The 21,025-nt window shown below is 33.1% G+C and overlaps 1 protein-coding gene and 1 long non-coding RNA gene across 5 annotated transcripts; both read right to left on the bottom strand.

The window, feature by feature from the left end:
• Positions 1–269: 269 nt before the first annotated feature.
• Positions 270–5,133, bottom strand: LOC147404148 (uncharacterized). Its single transcript, XR_015177212.1, has 3 exons — positions 4,751–5,133; positions 1,551–1,805; positions 270–1,099 (listed from the first exon to the last, which is right to left on the bottom strand). It is a non-coding gene; the product is annotated as an uncharacterized LOC147404148 (long non-coding RNA).
• Positions 5,134–15,281: 10,148 nt separating this feature from the next.
• Positions 15,282–19,968, bottom strand: LOC147404147 (putative serine/threonine-protein kinase WNK7). Of its 4 annotated transcripts, none has more exons than XM_086439993.1 (9): positions 19,721–19,967; positions 19,392–19,502; positions 19,256–19,298; positions 19,053–19,135; positions 18,908–18,960; positions 18,589–18,809; positions 17,102–17,259; positions 16,261–16,699; positions 15,282–16,171 (listed from the first exon to the last, which is right to left on the bottom strand). In XM_086439993.1, exons 5-9 carry the CDS (start codon positions 18,955–18,957, stop codon positions 15,417–15,419), a joined length of 1,623 nt encoding a protein of 540 aa, XP_086296119.1. In that variant the 5' UTR covers positions 18,958–18,960; positions 19,053–19,135; positions 19,256–19,298; positions 19,392–19,502; positions 19,721–19,967; the 3' UTR covers positions 15,282–15,416. The 4 variants fall into 4 exon arrangements, with proteins under 4 accessions (XP_086296119.1, XP_086296120.1, XP_086296118.1 ...); XM_086439994.1 differs by having other exon boundaries at positions 19,261–19,298; XM_086439992.1 differs by having other exon boundaries at positions 18,908–19,135; positions 19,261–19,298; positions 19,392–19,520; positions 19,721–19,968.
• Positions 19,969–21,025: the final 1,057 nt, after the last annotated feature.

The following is a 21,025-nucleotide window of genomic DNA, read 5'->3' as shown; positions in this document are numbered from 1 at the left end:
TCTCTTCACCGTATAGATCATCCGCACAAAAAATCAGCCTATTCCAAAACTTCTAACCCCATCAAAAGTGATTTACAAAAAATGTTTGGCACCAAACTTGGCAAACTTTAGGGCTGCCAAACCGCTCCCTTATATATACTAGTAAAGTGCACGTGCGTTGCACATGAAATACATGTTTAAATAAAATATGGTTGGGATTAATTAATCTATTACTATATTAAAAGAAGATTCATTCGTATGACTTTTTGGTTTACAAAAATACCCTCATTTATTATTATAAATTCCTTTTATATCCTACAAAAAAATCATCTAATAAAATATCCTTTTCTTTTAGTAAAATCCAATTTACATCCCTTTCTATCTCTTTGAACCTCTTCATCTTCTTCTCTCCCAACCTGACAGTTCTTCTCTCCAATTGAGGGGTACCACATTGTATTAACAGTCAATTGTACAGGCCAAAAGGACCACTGATCTTACACCTGAAATCAATAGGAACAATTTGTTTTTTCATTATAATATCTACACTCATTTACATTTCAGTCATAAATGACTTGGTCTCCTTTTACCATAATCCGTCTTCATTTTCTTTACATGCGTCGCCCAACCTAAAGCACCACCACCACCGTTTGCTTGTTGAGTTGGTTGTTGGGCCCAAACTTGCTGATTGGTTACCTACTGACTTAACTTCACATCCCTCTAGGCCGATGGAGGACCAAGATTCTGACCTTTGACACTGCGACCCACAGTGGGAAGAGACACGGGACCAGTCCTAGGCTTCACAGATGACTTGTCTCTATCATTCCCCCTCTTCTTGCATATGACCAATTCACCTTGGTAAGTAAGTAATGGTATCTCTTCATCAGCAAGGATAGGCCCACACGGAAATAACTTTGGAGGAGGACTCCGTTTAGGTTCCACTCTTTAATCAGCTTAGGTCACTTGTTTTGGCTGAAAGAAGCTTGTTTAAGGGATGGGACAGATGTAGCTCCAGCACCAGAAACAAAACTGTGTTTCTTGCTTCTCGGAGATCTATGTCTGGAAATGCAATATTCATTATGTCAAAGAAGAGATCTTGTACTTTCCTTACTTCAGATCTTGCCTGTGCATTGAAAGCAGTTCATTGAGGTTCTGGTTTCGATTTGTCAAAATAAGTAGAATATGAATACATCCCTAGTAACAATTCACTAAATGAAGAGAGGATTGTTTTGTTCTTTTCATTTTTGACTATGTTCCCTATGAATTGGAAGAATATTAGTTACACAACAGAGAATAAAACTACAAAATTTTTAAGGTCCTGAAAATCTTGGGTTGTTAAGTATGATTTCATTAAAAGAAAAGGAGGTTGAAAAGACCTACCTATATACAAAAAAAATGAAACTAAAAAGAACCTGAACACATGAGGCCCCATTTGAAGAAAATTTCCTCAAAAAATATACATTTAAAAATATCAAATATTTTACACCAAAAAGGATACTTCATGATTTCAGACAACAAACATACGTAGATCAGTTCTAGTAATATCACATTAGAGAAAACTCCAGCAATCATACCTCAATTGAGAAATCAAAATACTGAGCAACATTTTTCAACAAGGATTGCACATCAGCCACAAAATCCATCACCCCATTATAGTCCAATCTGTCCACACGCATGTCAATCCTCCGTAAATCCAAAATACTACTTCCATCCATACCAGACATGTAACTTGAGTTCTCAATCCTCTTCCAAAAATTCATTAACAGAGGTACTATTTGATGACCATCTTTATCAATCCTTCTCTGAAGCTTGCTGAATACATTTTTACACTGCAAAGAAAAATAATTGCGAAGTGACAATGAGAAACTTGAACTAAGCCACCAATCCAAACCAGAAGTCAACAAAACGATTTTAATTCCCTCAAACCAAAAAAAAAAAATCAATTTTGCAGATTCTTAAAGTGAGTTCTCCATAAAATCTGTATTTTTTTTTTATTGAGGAGCAAACAAACAACTTCCAACTATGTACATTTCACTAAATATTTTAAAACCAGATACTAAATAAATAAATAAAAATAATCAAAACCAAAATAATTTTTAGAAAAAAAGAATTAAAAATAAGAACTCCCATAATGCAAAATTGACAAAAAGAAATAATGAAACATAAAATTGGCTATTTGATTGTGAACAATGCCCATATCTATACCATGACGTGTAGGGCACCAATCCTTTAAGAATAAGGAATCGGTCTAACCAAATGTAAGACATTCCTAAAATGTAGAGTTTTCAATGGGTGAGTTTATATTCTTAATGCTGAAACGATGTCATACACAAATAATGAGTGCTTGCCTATATCGATGAAAATATTTTTTTCCAAATCTCTAGCGAATGATTTAGCATCCACATCCTTGCCTGTGGCACCCATTTCAATTAAGGTAGATGCTATTGCTTCATATTCTTCACTTGCAATTGAGTCATGCAAAAAAAATCAATTTTGCAGATTCTTAAAGTGAATTCTCCATAAAATTGGTATTTTTTTTTATCTAGGAGCAAATAAACAACTTCCAACTATGTACATTTCACTAAATATTTTTAAAACAGAGACTAAATAAATATAAGTAATGAAAACCAAAATGATTTTTAGAAAAAAAAAAAAAACTAAAAAATGGATAATAGAAAGCAATTATGTCAAGGGACCCTATCTAAATTAAGAAGCTAGACGTAAAGGACATCTTGAAAGACATAACTTTGTGCTTGAGTTCACAGATTAATAAGCTTGTGACCAGTGCATCAAGTAAAGACAGTGGATGAGTAGTTGGTTAGGATGTGGAAGGAAACAAGGAGTTGAAGATTGAAACTTTGGGCAATCAAAGCAAAAGCATCCAAAGTCAATATTGCAAATACTGTGTTTGTAGACAATGCAATGAAACGGAAATCGAGACAACAAGGGTGGATGCTCCCAACCGGTAATGAAGAAGGTCCATATAGGAACAATTTACTATTTGGGGATAAGAATGTGTTCACTTCATAGTATTGGGATAAGTTCAGTATATGAGAGATAAAAAATATTCCTTGAGTCTTATTTTCTACAGATGAATCAATTATTAAATATAAAGACAAATTAAAGAATGGCAAGGCAGAGTATATCCAGACCCCAAATTACCTACTTGACAATTTTGCTTCTAGAGATCACTTTCTCTCAAAGTAGAGACCAATAGAATATCGAAACTAAATAGTAAAAGCATTACTTTCAGGATTACAATAGTAACACTAATATGTAAATACTAATTTATAGGTCATGAATGGTGTTAATACCAAAACCAGAGGAAAAATAATAATTAACATAAAGTCACTATTCATTGTAATGGCAAGCCTTCATGGTTGACATTTTTGCTAAAATACAGTCTATCATGCTATAATACTCAATCCAATCAAGATCATTCAAAAAGGAGAAGGTTTTGCTACAACAAACAGGAAGGGAAAAAAAAACCCCATAAATATTGTGCATAACTAAGAAGAAAGTAAAGCAAATTTGCAAATTCCATATTGAGTTAGAAATACAATATGCTTTTCAACTAAATAATAAGCTCTCATTCTGTATAATCAGATGATAATTAATGATTGGTACTACAAACACTTTAGTGGATATATAAAAATCAATATACCTGAAAGGCATATGGAATCTAGACAACAAATACCTGCCTCCATTATATTTATAGTGACATTGTATGGGCTATGTGACTATATAGTTTGTGCCTGACATCATACCTAATTTGGAGGAACTCTTTTGACCTTTTCCAATGGATTTTTTTTATGACCATGTGGTTACAAGGAGATTTGGGAGCTCTATTACCCTAAAGTTTAGTGCCCATTGGGAAGTAAAACTTGGCAGTGAAGATTCATTGAAGGAGAATAGTAATAGGGCAATGGGAAGTATGAACTCTAAATAAATTGCCATTTTATGTACGATAAGCAATCTCGGGCTTCTTTAAAGTTCTCTGAATCAGAAACATCCTTGGAGAATCGATGATCAAGATAGACATCAATCTTAACATGATGAACATCACTCAAAATTGAGGTTCAATTACAACATTGATGACTCATGCAAAAAAAATCAATTTTGCAGATTCTTAAAGTGAATTCTCCATAAAGTCTGCATTTTTTTTTTATCGAGGAGCAAATAAACAACTTCCAACTATGTACATTTCACTAAATATTTTTAAAACAGAGACTAAATAAATATAAGTAATGAAACCCAAAATGATTTTTAGAAAAAAAAAAAGAATTAAAAAATGGATAATTGAAAACAATTTCCAACATAAAACCAAGACTACCCATGAAGAAAGAACTACTAAATTTCTAACAAATTATTTATTTTTGACAAACAAAAATAATGACACCCATAATGCAATATTGACAAAAAGGAATAAGGAAACAATTATGAGTTCTGGACATATACATATTAGAAATTATAAAGAAAAAAAACATATCTCAAACATTTTATCAAACAGTTGGCATGCATATACTTAATTCTGAAAGAATTTATTATTCAAAATTTTAGTTTAACTAAAAAGATGACTGCAAAAATTAAAAATTAAGAAAACCAAGACCCAAGAAGAACCTGATCACATATGCTAAAAATCCTATTTCTATCATATATCATATAATTCAACAAGAAAAAACATCTTTTATTGTAAAGAGATCAATAAAAGGGAAACTAAAAGAAAGGAAAAACAAAAAACAAAAAAATTAGAACTTGTGTTTAAATCTCTTACCGAAAAATTGGTGGGATGAGAGATCAAAGTTGATTGATGTTGATGAGAAGATTGGGTAGAGAGAAGATAAGAAGATTGGGTGAGAGAGAATATTTGGTTTTTTAGCACTTATGACTTATGATGAGGAGATCTGATTTTATTAACCAAGTATATATACATTCGAAGCAACGTGATCTTTGAAGATGGTTGCACTCGAAAAGAATCAAAACGGTTGCCATTGAAACGGTTGCAAGTGAAGAGATGCAAAACGGTTGCAACCGAAGAGTTGGAAAGAAATACATTCCTTGCAAGGAAGTGATGATGATGACGATAATAGATTCGTCCATTAATGATTTGGAGAGAAGAACTGTCAGGTTGGGAGAGAAGAAAATGAAGAGGTTCAAAGAGATAGAAAGGGATGTAAATGGGATTTTACTAAAAGAAAAGGATATTTTATTAAATGATTTTTTTGTGGGATATAAAAGGAATTTATAATAATAAATGAGGGTATTTTTGTAAACCAAAAAGTCGTACCAATGAATCTTCTTTTAATATAGTAATAGATATATAGGGTCGGGTTCCTGCAACACACATTGCGACACACATATAGACAACGTGTTTGTCTTATATGGGCAAAAATGTTTGGAATGGGCTGATTTTTTGTGAGGATGATCTCTGTGATGAGGGGATCATCCTGGCAAAAAATCATCCCATTCCAAAACTTGTAACCCCATCAAAATTGATTTACAAAAATTGGACGGTCTATAATTTTTCAACAAAAATTGGATGGTCTAGAAGTTTCATAATGAGCTGATTTTTGGCAAGGATGATCTCCTCATCACAGAGATCATCCTCACAAAAAATCAGCCCATTCCAAACATTTTTTCCCATATAAGACAAAACACGTTGTCTATATGTGTGTAGAAATGGTTGTCCTTTGAACCTGACCCATATATATACAGCCCATTCCAAACATTTTTGCCCATATAAGACAAAACACGTTGTCTATATGTGTGTTGAAATGGTTGTCGTTTGAACCTAACCCATATATATATATATATGGGTTAGGTTCAAACGACTACCATTTCAACACACATATAGACAACGTGTTTTGTCTTATATGGGCAAAAATGTTTGGAATGGACTGATTTTTTGTGAGGATGATCTCTGTGATGAGGGGATCATCCTGGCAAAAAATATCCCATTCCAAAACTTGTAACCCCATCAAAATTGATTTACAAAAATTGGACGGTTTATAATTTTTCAACAAAAATTGGACGGTCTAGAAGTTTCATAATGAGCTGATTTTTGGCAAGGATGATCTCATCATCACAGAGATCATCCTCACAAAAAATCAGCCCATTCCAAACATTTTTGCCCATATAATACAAAACACGTTGTCTATATGTGTGTAGAAATGGTTGTCGTTTGAACCTGACCCTATATATATATATATATATATATATATATAGGGTCAGGTTCAAACGACAACCATTTCTACACACATATAGACAACGTGTTTTGTCTTATATGGGCAAAAATGTTTGGAATGGGCTGATTTTTTGTGAGGATGATCTCTGTGATGAGGAGATCATCCTTGCCAAAAATCAGCTCATTATGAAACTTCTAGACCGTCCAATTTTTGTTGAAAAATTATAGACCATCCAATTTTTGTAAATCAATTTTGATGGGGTTACAAGTTTTGGAATGGGATGATTTTTTGCCAGGATGATCCCCTCATCACAAAGATCATCCTCACAAAAAATCAGCCCATTCCAAACATTTTTGCCCATATAAGACAAACACGTTGTCTATATGTGTGTCGCAATGTGTGTTGCAGGAACCCGACCCTATATATATATATATATATATATATATATATATATATATATATATGGAAATGTTTAGCACCCTAAGTTTTACCACACACTTTAACAAACGTTTTTTGTCCTACATCGGTTAGAAGTTTTGGAATGGGCTGATTTTTGGTGAGGATGATCTTTATGATTAGAAGATCATCCTCCCCAAAAATCAGCCCATTCCGAAATGTTTAGTCCCATGTTTACAAGTTGAAAAATCGTGGACCGTCCATTTTTTGGAAATCATTTTTGATGGGGTTAGAAGTTTTGGAATGAGCTGATTTTTGATGATTATGATTTCCTCACCATAGAGATCATCCTCACCAAAAATCAGCTCATTCCGAAACTTCTAACTCATGTAGGACAAAACGCGTTTGTTAAAGTGTGTGGTAAAACTTAGGGTGCCAAACGGGACCCATATATATATATATATATGGGAGCGTTTCGGCAGCCCTAAAGTTTGCCAAGTTTGGTGCTAAACATTTTTTGTAAATCACTTTTGATGGGGTTAGAAGTTTTGGAATAGGCTGATTTTTGGTGAGGATGATCTCTATGATGTAGAGATCATCCTCACAAAAAATAAGCTCATTCCAAAACTTCTAACCCATATTTTGAAAAATGTTTGACACCAAACTTGGCAAACTTTAGGGTTGCTGAACCACTCCCTATATATATATAGGGGACGGTTCAACAGCCCCTTATGGTGCCCCATATGGTGCCATGCATTTTTTGTAAATCACTTTTGATAGGGTTACAAGTTTTGGAATAGGCTGATTTTTTGTGAGGATGATCTCTTCACCAGAGATCATCCTTACAAAAAATCAACTCATTTTGAAACTTCTAACCCTATTTTACAAGTTGAAGAATTGTGGACCGTCCAATTTTTGTAAATCACTTTTGACGAAGTTAGAAGTTTTGGAATGACAGATTTTTGGTGAGGATGATCTCCTCATTATAGAGATCATCCTCACAAAAAATCAGCTCAATCCAAAGCTTGTAACCCATGTTTTGAAAAATGCATGGCACCATATGGGGCACCATAATGGGGCTGTTGAACCGCTCCTATATATATATATATGGAAAATGTTCAGCAACAAACATTTTGACAAACATTTTGGCAAAACATTTTTCAAAACATGGGTTAGAGGTTTTGGAATGGGTTGATTTTTGGTGAGGATGATCTCTACGGTGAGGAGATCATCCTCACCAAAAATCAGCCCATTCCAAAACTTCTAACCCCATCAAAAATGATTTACAAAAAACGGACGGTCCATGATTTTTCAACTTGTAAACTGGGGCTAGAAGTTTTGGAATGGGCTGATTTTTGGTGAGGATAATCTCCTCACCGTAGAGATCATCCTCACCAAAAATCAGCTCATTCTAAAACCTCTAACCCATGTTTTGAAAAATGTTTTGCCAAAATGTTTGTTGTTGAACGGGACCCTATATATATATATATAGGGTCCCGTTCAGCACCCTAAGCTTTACCACACATTTTAACAAACGTGTTTTGTCGTACATGGGTTAGAAGTTTTGAAATGGGCTGATTTTTGGTGAGGATGATCTCTATGGTGAGGAGATCATCATCACCAAAAATCAGCTCATTCCAAAACTTCTAACCCCATCAAAAATGGTTTACAAAAAATGGACGGTCCACGATTTTTCAACGTGTAAACATGGGGCTAAACATTTCAGAATGGGCTGATTTTTGGGGAGGATGATCTTCTAATCATAGAGATCATCCTCACCAAAAATCAGCTCATTCTAAAACTTCTAACCCATGTAGGACAAAAAACGTTTGTTAATGTGTGTGGTAAAACTTAGGGTGCTGAACATTTCCCATATATATATATATATATATATATATATATATATATATATATATATATTTTGAAAAATGTTTTGCCAAACTGTTTGTCAAAATGTTTGTTGCTGAACGGGACCCTATATATATATATATATATATATATATATATATATGGGAAATGTTCAGCACCCTAAGTTTTACCACACACTTTAACAAACGTTTTTTGTCCTACATGGGTTAGAAGTTTTGGAATGGGCTGATTTTTGGTGAGGAGGATCTCTATGATTAGAAGATCATCCTCCCCAAAAATCAGCCCATTCCGAAATGTTTAGCCCCATGTTTACATGTTGAAAAATCATGGACCGTCCATTTTTTGTAAACCATTTTTTATGGGGTTAGAAGTTTTGGAATGAACTGATTTTTGGTGAGGATGATCTCCTCACCATAGAGATCATCCTCACCAAAAATCAGCCCATTCCAAAACTTCTAACCCATGTAAGACAAAACACGTTTGCTAAAGGGTGCTGAACGGGACCCTATATATATATATGGGTCGGGTTCCTGCAACACACATTGCGACACACATATAGACAACGTGTTTGTCTTATATGGGCAAAAATATTTGGAATGGGCTAATTTTTTGTGAGGATGATCTCTGTGATGAGAGAATCATCCTGGCAAAAAATCATCAAATTCCAAAACTTCTAACCCCATCAAAATTGATTTACAAAAATTGGACGGTCTATAATTTTTCAACAAAAATCGGACGGTCTAGAAGTTTTGGAATGGGATGATTTTTTGCCAGGATGATCCCCTCACCATAGAGATCATCCTCACAAAAAATCAGCCCATTCCAAACATTTTTGCCCGTATAAGACAAAACGCGTTGTCTATATGGTTGTCGTTTGAACCTGATCCTATATATATATACTTTATTTTTGTAATTATATAAATTATATTACTTATAAATAACTTACAATTACAAATATATCATAAAATAAATAAATAAAAAATGAACCATTACTTTTTTAATGATGAAATTGTAAATTGCATTGAGTGCATTACATTGAATATAAAAGTAATTGTAAAAATTAAATTACTTACAATTACAAAAATGGGTATCACTGCATCACAATAGTTTGAATACATCCCAATTAGGTTGGCACCCATTCATTCAATCTATCATATGCACAACTCAACTAAAAAAATAATAAAAAATAAAATAAAATATGCAATTTTTCTAATGATTGTTCTAATCGGATTTCTTCTTGTTATTGCTCTCCTCTTTTGCCTAACCACCAATCCTTCAAGCAAATTAAAACTTTTAATATCTTCAAAATTAAACGACTTTTATATTAAGATAGAATTCTTCCACTTGTATTAAATGCTAATTCTAAAGTCACAGTAGACACATAAATCGTTAGTAGATCACATATCATTATAGATAACACACGATAATGCATACTATAACTTTTTTACCATTCTAAAACATTATAATGACCCTTATCCCCAATTTCTATGATATCAGAATTCAAATAACATTGTAATTTTAATGTTAAATTATTATTATTATTATTATAAGTTATAGATGCTTTTGATAAAAGACTAAGAAAAATTATTTTTGCAACAGAAGATGATAATGCTACATTTTGAGGTCTATTAGTAGTATTATTATTTAAATCATACTTACTTTTATAAATGTTAAAAAGTTTAAATAATTCTTTTTTATTTTTTTTTTGGCATTTCAATTTTATCATTAAAATCACCACTTCAACTAAAAATAAGTTCTAAAACTTTAGTTTTAAATTAATCTAGGATCTATAATTGAAGAAAATGCTAAGTTATGTGGAATAATTTTCTAATATTTATTAAATTTATTATTCAATTTTGTAACATTATTATTACTCAAATTCAAAATTTAAAGTTATTTCATTTGAGTTAATTGCACACATAATTCGGCGGATGTAACATATTTTTATCCCAAAAAAGCTTTTGTAATTTTGGCAAAATTTTGAAAATAATCACAAATATTATATGCATTTTTTTCAATTACTTTTTTCTAATTGTGTTTAACTATGTGTGTCTTCTAAAAATCTTTTTATTGAATTTTTATAACGAACTACGTGTTGTAGCATGTAATACGTGGAATTCCATCGATATAACGCGTCTAATGATAATTTAGTTGATAGTAAACCAAATAATACACAATATTCATCAAATTATTTTTATTTAATATGTGATACTTTTATAGTGCTAATACTTTTTCTAATATTTTTAAAAACATTATTTATACATTGAATATCATGTTGTATAATTAAATTTAAAATATGTGCCACATAACGAATATGTAATATTCTTTTAAAATTGATTTGTCAAATAATACATCTTTAAGGTAAGTTACGACATTATTATTACTACTAGCATTATTTAATGTAATTGTAAATATTTTATAACTAATTTCATAATCTAATAAAATATTTTGCAAACCTTCAAAAATTATTAAATCGATTTGTTTTACATTTAATAAAGAAAAATATATAATTCTTGTGCAAATTCCAATTTTCACCTATAAAATGTGTCGTAACACGCATATATGTGAAGTCCATAAATCAGAAGTTAAGCATATTTTACTAGGTGCATTTTGTAAGAAAAATTTAATTTATATTCTTTTTTTAAACATTTTCATTACATCTCTTTTTAATGTATTTTTAGAAATACTTTTAAAATTAGAAAAATATGATTTTTGAATAAATTCTTTATAATAAATTTTTTCAGTTACAAGAAATGACATTTCTTCCATAATAAAAAATTTTCACGGTTTTCCGTCGTGCCTTTTCGACATCATATAACCACATGCTTATGTCGTCGGTGGTTGATCGATTAAGTAGATTTTGATTAATATCGGGTTGTTCTCTTCTTAGACACGTATTTTTTATGTGTTTATTCATTGTGCTTGTATAGTGGATGCACTGAAATAAGCTAGATATTTTTCACAATAATTACATTTTATTTTTTTTGTTTTACTTCTGTCCGAATTTACAACATCTAATAAGGTAAAATGTTGTCATGCCTCGGATTGAAATCTTTTCGATTTTTTGGGAGATTAGGATTAGACGGTTTCGGATCATTACTAGCCCCCGTAAGTAAATGAATTAAAATCAAAATTTTGAGGATCATTAAGATTTTGAAAATCACTGATATTTTGAAGATCCATTATATAAAAATTAACACTAAAATTAAAATTAATAAAGGTTGATTAAACTTCACTTAGAAGTAGAGAAAAAAAAAAAGGAGAGGAGAAGTTTAATCTAATAATATTTATTAAAAAAAAATTTAGAACCACTACACCTTTTGTCGAAAAATTTGATTTTGATTGGTTGATTGTGCCACGTGTCGATTTGATCAATTGATCTTACTACATAAAAGAAATTCTTGATCACTTAATGAAGACTTGATTTTGATTACTTGATGAAGATTTGATCACTTTGATGATGATTTGAAATTAATCTTGCCACGAAGAAGAATATTGACCACTTGATAGTTAAATTAATTGAGAATAAATCTCAATTTAATAAAGATCTTAAAGAATTTAGTACAAAATTATGAAAATAAATTAAAGAAATTGAGAGATTTAGAGAATTTTGAAAGAATTTGTAGTGAAAAATGAAATTCATTTTGGGGTATTTATAAAAATAAAGCATTCATATTTACTCCTACCCGCCTCTCAGTGGTTTAAAAATAGTAATAATTTCATTTCAATTGTTTACCCTTTTTTTCAAAAAATCGGCTTGCAAGTTGTGTTTCGAGTCGATTTTTTTTTTTTTTTTTTTTTGGGGGGGGGGGGGGGGGTAACGGTAAAAATTTGAAATTTTTTGAAAATTTTCGGGTTTTCGGTCTTAGGTTGGTTTGGGTTCAATCTAGGGTAACGATTTTCAAACCAGATTCAGTTCAGGTTCGATCCGGTCTGTGGGGTGAAACTGAACTTGAACCAATTTTTCATGGGTTCAGTTCGGTCTAGTCTGGGATCAAATCGAACTTGAACCAATTTTTCGTAGGTTCGATTTGGTCCAATTTTCAAGTCACGAGTAAAATGTACATCCCTAGTTCAATCTACTACCAATACACGTGTTGATCATACCTAATTCTAGTCTTTTGGGTTCCTAACACTATTTTTTCACTTGATGAATTGAATTACAATAGTGTGTAACTTTTGGATTAAGTTTGTCTTTTGCAATTTGACATAACTCGCGCGACCTCATTGAAGCACCACAACGGCACAACTCACTCCAGTGTTCCCACTTGCATCAAAATTCATGTCTATATAAAACCATAAAACGCCAATATATATACATGGATGCCATCCCAATCAATTTGCACCACTATTGCCAATACAAACTGAGAGGAGCTAAAGACAGGTAACATGAGGAGAACATGCCACCCATTGAAACACCATGAGTATGCTTTGTTTTGTAAATGTACGATATCAAGATTTGGCAATGAAGATAAAAATCTACTAGTAAATATCCTTACATACAAAAAATGAGACATTGCACCATAACACATGACAGGCCGCCTATGTAATCAACCCTTCAAAAACTGAAAAAAAGTTATTATCTCACACTAGAACACAGGTAGCATCATCTACGATCTTGCTGTTTTCGAAGGTGACTATGCTTCCCAATTCTTGGGCAAAGTCTAGTCAAGTCAAAATTATTAATGATAAGGCTTGAACTCTTTTTTAAGTTATTTTTCTGTTACCACACAAGTGTATTAAGATCATGGGACAGATTATAAGACATTTGCACTAAAAGGTCCATCCTGTTTTAGGAAGAATTTGTAACTGGAACTGTGGACCAATGTAAGCTGGGTTTTGGTAGAGAAGCCTGAATAAACATTATAAATGATTTCAAATCCAACTGGTCATTAGTTTCTCAAAAAGAACTGCAAGCTTATCCAACGTATAATATTTTTGTCTCCAAAGGGTGTGGAGGAAAAAATATATAAATTAATTAGGAATTTTGTAACAGAACGCATCATTTGGTTAATGAAAACTCTTTTGCTCACAAAAAAGAAATGGAGAGTTGGGAATTACAAGTTTCAAAAGACCAAACAAGACCCTTGTTAGCAATCACCCATTTAATTCTTGAAAAATTCACGAATTTTTTGTTTTTTCAGATGAAAGTATTAGTCTCTGGATTATTGAACTATTTTGAATAATTCACGAATTTTAAGTTTGAAAAAAATAAAACATGTTTTTTTTTATACGAATTTTTATAAAACTCAGTGGAAAAAAAATGCTACTATAACTTGTTGCCTGTTGCAAAGTGTAAACTTGTAAGTTATGACATAGAAGTCGACTTTGAAGCGGCCTTGCTTTAAAATTTTGGAAGAATGCACATTTTTACGTGACAAAGGTCATTTTTATCTTTAAAAAACTAATGACATGACTTTCTACATTTATTTGAGATTACATCTTAATTTTCCAAATCGATGAGTTGTCCCTTGACTTTAGTCTTCTTTTAAAATCAGTGGAACAATAACCTCAATGTCCTCGTTATCACCACCATCATTATTACCACCACCATTAACAACACCAATTTCATCATCACCATCACTATCATATGGCCAGATTTTTGGTTTTCGAATTTTTGAAATGAAACATATGCCGCATATTTTTCATTTATCAAAATTTTGATCGGATTTTTACAATCCAAAATCGAAAAGTACTCAAAATTTTCACGAATCGAAATTTTGCCATATTCCAAATTGCTAACAAGGAACAAGACTTTATTAAGTAAATGACTGAGGCGTTTTGGGGAGGAAAAAGGGAGTCTGTGGGGAAGAATCATTAAAGCAAAGTATGAGGAGAAAAATGTTTGGTTGGGAGAGTGGGGAGGCGAAGTCTTCGTATGTGTGGAAAGGAATTCTTAAGGTGTCTCAACAATTCAATAAGGGAATTAAGTTTAGAGTAGGGAAAGAAGTTTAGATTAGGTGCATTTTTGGGAAGAGAGGTGGTGTACATGGAGAATCATCTTCATCTGCACAATTTCTTTCTCTGTATGCGGTGTCTTTGAATAAAAAACAATGTTGTGAAAGACTTCCTGATTCTCAGTGGGAATGATTGCACTTGGGATTTGGGTTTTTAGGAGAAACTACAATGATTGGGAGGTTGATGAGGTGGCATATCTCCTTGATCTACTAAACTCTACCCAGGTTGTGTTGTTAGAGGAGGATAGAAGACTCTTAGAGTCTGCCATTTGGTCTTCCCTAGTTTCTTACGAGGTTGCCTTCTCTTGAGAAAATCTTAAGTTTAGATAAATTGATTAAGCGTGGCTTGCCTTTGTAAGATAAATGGAGAGTCCGCGTGTCACATTTTGCACAATTCCGTTGTGTCTAAGATTTGAGTTCATTTCCTCTGTTTTTCATATGGATTGGACTTACCCTAAGTATGTTTTGTCTCTTTTCCTTGGGTGGAGTTTCAATGCGCTCTCTAGCAAGAGAAGATATCTTTAAGTCATTCTCCCATTTGCAATTTGTTGGGGGCTTTAAAAAGAGATAAAAACAAAAGAGTCTTTTAGGGGATGGAGTTGTCATCTTAGGAGGTGACTTGGAGATTCTCGATCAGTTTTTTTTTTTTTTTCTAGTGCAAGATGAGTAAGGACTTTGAAGGGGTGTTCTTTGAAGACTTTGTGTTCAGATGAGATGTTTTGTGCTCTGTTTAGCTTTGTGTTTGATTCTCTTCGTTGTTATGTATCCCTTGTGGCATTAAGTTCTTGTCTTTCTTTGTGCATTGTACCTTTTTGGGGCCATCTCGTCCCCTCTTTTCGATTTTGAATAAAGTTATATTTGTCAAAAACATATATGTAACCAGGAGCTTATTCAGTGTGGACATAAGAACAAGAGAAAGATATATGAATTCAACACTAACATTCTCTTCCATTACAAGTTTTATGAATTCAACACTAACATTTTCTTCCGTTACAAGTTTTCTACATTTGCAAGAAGCAACGGAAGTAACAGACTAGCGATCCGATATCATATTCTTCTGTGACAACCTTCTCTTTGCTGCCAAGATGGCTTCATGCCTTTTTACAAAGATTTCCTTAATTGCTTGCTGGTACTGCATTTCGATCAGTTCCAACTCCAATCTCAACTCTTCACCATCATCCTGATCAGTCAAAACAACAGAAGAAACATTGCTTGGGAAACTCGATAAAGTTCGCATGTCACTGCTTCCATTGTTTATACCAATATCTCTGCTATCAAGGCTTGTCGCAATATATCCCGAGTCACCACACATACATGTGGTGATGGAGCATTTCTTATAATTTCCGTCTGTTGAGATTGCAGAAATAATTGACATCTCAGAACCTCGATTGTCTACAATATCTGTATTCCGAGTCCCAAAATCAGCATGAGACATAATATCATCCAGCTTTTCATAGTTGGAAGATTCATGCATTTGCAGAAGGGACTCTTCAACAGAACTTGAAACATTATGAAAAGATCCAAATGAAATTTCAGTGTGTTCTCGCAATTGAGAGTCCTTGCTACGATCTTTAGGGGTTTGGATCCCCCCATTCAGATTTGCCAAGTGATCAATGGGAACACAAGGTTTCCAATTTCGAAAAAGGTTAATTAACAACAAATCGATCATCTCAGCTATGAACATAACATTTTTATCGGCTAGTCCGAGTTGCTCAACCATTTCACCAGCGACCGAAACTGCTGTATCTCTGTCAAGGTAAAACTGGAAATCAGTGTGCCTCACGTCACCTACATGTAGTGAAGGAGAAAATTTAGGTCTCTACCTAAAAATCTATTTTTATTTCCAAGAAAAGAGACAGAACAAGTAGGTTAGTTACCATTTTGATCTGTGATTGGTATCAGCAGAGAGACAGAATTTCCAACATCTGTCTCCCCTTCTAATCTGAAGTCATTGCCTCTATTCGCTCTCTGAACCTCCGGACACACAAAGTGGGGCCCGCCATTAACAGATTTCTCACAGAAAGTGGTGACGGGAGGCTCACCATCATGATCAATATCCATCGACATGAGCATCGGCTGTTTTCTAGGCTCATCCGAGAGAACACAACGGTCTCTGAAGGCACCCATTTTGTTGGGTTCAACAATACCAGGAAGCTGCAAGGAGCCGTTTACTGGAAATCCATCCACTTGTAGAAGAAAAGGGTCCTTTAGAAGCTCTTTTGCCGACAATCTTTGAGCTGCAGGAACTAGACACTTCTCTATAAACAATTTGACTTCCACATCTTTCACCTTAGAAAGGGCGGCAGGCTTTATTCCCTGTGAAATGCATCCACATAATAGATGAGCAACCAGACTTCAGGAAAGCCAGTGACAAAAAATTGCAATTTTTTCAAAAAAATCAAGATTTTAACAGTTGTGAACTAAATCATGATTTTTTCAAAATATCACGAAGTTCTGAAGAAGAAAAAAAAATACTTTGATTTTTTTCCAAAAAATCACGATTAAGTGTTCTTTTATTATTTAATATATGAAATACATATTTATTACACTTTTTATATTTAAAAAAATAATTTTATTTTTTAATTTATCCAACTTTTCCGACTTTTTTTAAAGCTTTCTCTTGCCGAATTATTCCCAAACCCCAACTTTGTCACTATGAGTAAGGCAACATAAGCTATAATTGATAGATAAGTTTATTTCATATCGGGGAGGACTTACAGATGAAACCTTCTTATAAATCTGGAGCGAGGTTCTACATTCACTGTAAGGGTATTCAAAGGTCACCATCTCTAGCATGCACATCCCAAATGAGTAAATATCAACCAACTCATTGTAATCCTCATCATAGAGTTCAGGTGCCATAAACTCAGGAGTTCCTATAAGGACCATTGTACAGATTAATGTTCTTCACAAAATATGGTCCTAAAATGAACATACAAAAGGCTGCATAAACATGTATGTTTGGCAATAGCCATCAAAATATGAAAAATACATATTGTGGGAATCTGCATCCAATAATGCGCCTACACTCATAGCCTATATATATATATATATATACACATACATGGGCAGGGTAATGACACAAGATCTAGACTGTGTAAACAAAAAATCTAACGGTTGAGATTTTGTGTCTCACAATATATCTCAATGATACTTATGTCGAGGATTAGTTTCAAACGTTATTTTCTAACAAAAGATTTTTTGGAAGCTCACTCCGCTTGCTATTTGCTTAGGCTTTCGGAAGGAAAGGAATGGGTGCATGTTTGATGGAAAGGAAAGTTTCCTGCAAGAGTTAATCTTTAATATCCTCGGTTTCTTTCTTCTTCTTTTCTTGGTGCAAAAGGTATAAGGATTTTAGAGGGTTGTTCTTTGAAGGTTTTCAATTTAGATGGGTCCTTGATTGTAATGAGATAAATTAGTTTGTATTTCTTTTCTCCTTTGAGGACTTCTTGTCCTCTTTTCAATAATATTTTACTTATAAAAAAAAAATAACAATAAAAAAAATCAACCGTTAGATTTTGTATTTACATAGTTAAGATCTTGTGTCATTTATTGAGTAATATTTCTTAAGTCAACGGATCACAACCCTATATGTATAAAACACAATGGCGAATCTCACTCCAGCTGCAGTTGTGGGGGTATAACATCCCACTCCAACTACAATGGAGTGGGGTCCACACTATCCCACTTTATTGCCTTTCTTCTTGACCCCCTCACGGCATGGGCATCCTCTAGTGTGTCTGTGTGTGTGTGTGTGTGTGGGAAGGGGGTGTTTATATATATATATGGGTCAGGTTCAAACGACAACCATTTCAACACACATATAGACAACGTGTTTTGTCTTATATGGGCAAAAATGTTTGGAATGGGCTGATTTTTTGTGAGGATGATCTCTGTGATGAGGAGATCATCCTTGCCAAAAATCAGCTCATTATGAAACTTCTAGACCGTCCAATTTTTGTAAATCAATTTTGATGGGGTTACAAGTTTTGGAATGGGATGATTTTTTGCCAGGATGATCCCCTCATCACAGAGATCATCCTCACAAAAAATCAGCCCATTCCAAACATTTTTGCCCATATAAGACAAATACGTTGTCTATATGTGTGTCGCAATGTGTGTTGCAGGAACCCGACCCTATATATATATATATATACACACACACATATGCCTACTATAAAACCAGGGAAAGAAAAAAAGAATACCATTTACACTTTGTAGATTAGCTTGTTGAATTACGATAGCCAACCCCAGATCCCCAATCTTAACTTCACCATAGTTACCATTGATGAAAATGTTATCACACTTCAAGTCCCTATGTATAATTGGCGGGTTCTGACTGTGTAGATAGTTCAATCCCATCAAAATCTGTCTCGCCCACCCTTTCACAGCCTTCATATCAACCTTCTTGTGTTTCTTATGATACCTAAGTCAAGGATCAAGTCCACTAACCAAAGACTTAATCTCAATTTAAAATAAAAAATGGGTTATAAAAATAACGAATGTATAGGGAGATGAACTTACTGCCTCAAGCTACCCGAGGTGCATAATTCAGTAATAATATTAGCGGTCATTTTCTGGTCATCAATCCATGAGTTGTAGAGCTTTATTATGTTATTATGTTTCAAAGAATTCAAGAGTTGAACTTCAGAGTAAAGCCTTTCTAAACCTTTGGGCAACTTTAGAACTTCGTCGATCTGAATTTGGTTCCATGCTACTTCGATTCCGTTAATTTGATCAAATGCTTTGTAACTATAATTGTATTATCAGTTAATGAAATCAGACAAATGTATTAATAATAAGCTAAAAACTTATCAAAAAATGAAAGGAAAAAAAAAGAGCAAGAAACAAATATTGTAGAAAAAAAAAAACCTTACACTGTCTTGAATGCACCTTTCCCAAGCACATCGTTATACTGCTTGTAATTCAAGAACATAATCAATTAAGAAAAAAAATAACGAAAATATTTATTTAAAAAAAAAAAAAATCAAAATTTTCAAAATCTTACACGAATGTATCGACAAGTTGGATCGATTTCGAGAACATCAAGATCGGGAAGCTCCAAATGACTGGAACTATCTTCCACAGATTCAGTTCCAGCCAAATCCATCGAATCCATCTACAAGAATTCGGAAACCTAAAAAACTAATTAACCTAGAAATCTCAATTAAAATTCTCTAAAACAAGAATCCAATTTCCACAATCCAGCATAATTGGAACCCTAATATGGCTTAAAAATTATCAAAGAAATTACGTCTGAAAGAGGGATCCAGAAAATAGATAAAGAGAAACAAATAACGAAAACGAAACCCTAATAAAAGTAGAACAAAGATTTACCTGAAACAGAATTTGATTAATCGAGAGCAGTTAGGGATCCCAATCCCAATTCAGCGAAAATAAAACGAAACGAAACCCTTAACACCAAAGGGCGGAGGATTTCGACAGGTGTCGGATTACCTGCTGTAACATCCTCCTCCAACCCTTAACACCTACTATTCATGTATTTATACCTATTTACAACAAGAATTTTGGTTCGGCGTCGTTTTCTAAGATGCGCTTTGTGCGTTTGTATCTATGCGTATGCGAAAATATATATATATTTTTTTGTTTCCATGCTCTGACTGTGCACTTCTCAGTACTTTTCTGCGTTTGACTTTGGGAGAATCTGAATTTAAGATAGTGATACGTGTAATAATAGTCGGTATCCTGTACTCCAGGGAGGAGGGTAGCTACCCAACTTTAGGTCTTTTTTTTTTTTTTTTTTGTATGAAATGTTGTAGCACACTGGCCGTTGACCTACAATTGCACACCAAATTTGGTTGACGTGAGAGTAAGAGATAATCACATTTAAGATTGAGTCAACCACGAATGGGCTCTGCTTGAGAGAAGAGAGAAGAGGGCAGATAACAATCATTGTGTGTTGGCACCTTCCAAGTTGCCTTTATTATTATTGATATTGCATATTAAGTAAGGATGCACGAGACTGACATTTTATAAATTTTATAAATAAAAAAATTTATATTTCAACATGTGCCGTCATTTTATAATTTTTTTTCATTTTAATAAATCATACTATCTTACTCAACACATGTGTAATAATTAAATAACCATCTATTATGGGAGACGAGATACAAAAACTAGAAATCAGGACCTAAAGAACAAATCCAATCAATCTTACCATCTCACCCAACTCCTGATGAGTCACCACTTTCCAATTAATATGATCAAATAATCAAAAATCTCAAGATTATAAATAAATAACTAAATAACTTTCAAAACCAACGATACGTACTCTTTACTATCACAAATTGAAACTGTGTTAAATTTTAAATTCTCATATGATTTAATCATGCACCACTACACATTCAGGATAACCAAAATCATATGAAATTAAAAATCAAGTTTTTTTAAAACATGGTTAACCATCAAGTCTTGAGAGTATAAGATCTCTCTCTCTCTCTCTCTCTCTCTCTCTCTCTCTGGTAAATAGCCATGTAACACTAACCTAATAATAAGTCGACATATAATGATCTAATTGATGATTATGTCATGAAAATATATTATTCATCACAGTTACTGTTACTATTTCATTACCATACTCCCTAGAGTATAACATCAGATCTAATGAATGATGTAGGGTAG

The sequence above is a fragment of the Akebia trifoliata genome, chromosome 4 (assembly GCF_017979445.1).
Source record: "Akebia trifoliata isolate Shusen 1 chromosome 4, ASM1797944v1, whole genome shotgun sequence".
Classification (NCBI taxonomy): Eukaryota; Viridiplantae; Streptophyta; class Magnoliopsida; order Ranunculales; family Lardizabalaceae; genus Akebia; species Akebia trifoliata.
The sequence above is the reverse complement of the archived record's forward strand: the minus strand, read 5'-3'. Positions and strand labels throughout refer to the sequence as shown.

Excerpts from the sequence above, each read along its gene's own strand:
- LOC147404147 (XM_086439992.1), bottom strand. The coding sequence starts at position 19,502 with ATGGATTCGATGGATTTGGCTGGAACTGAATCTGTGGAAGATAGTTCC. Across the intron at positions 17,260-18,588 it reads TAATCTACAAAGTGTAAATG|GAACTCCTGAGTTTATGGCA; the intron begins GTATTCTTTTTT and ends TGGTCCTTATAG. Across the intron at positions 16,700-17,101 it reads TTTATAAGAAGGTTTCATCT|GGAATAAAGCCTGCCGCCCT; the intron begins GTAAGTCCTCCC and ends TGCATTTCACAG.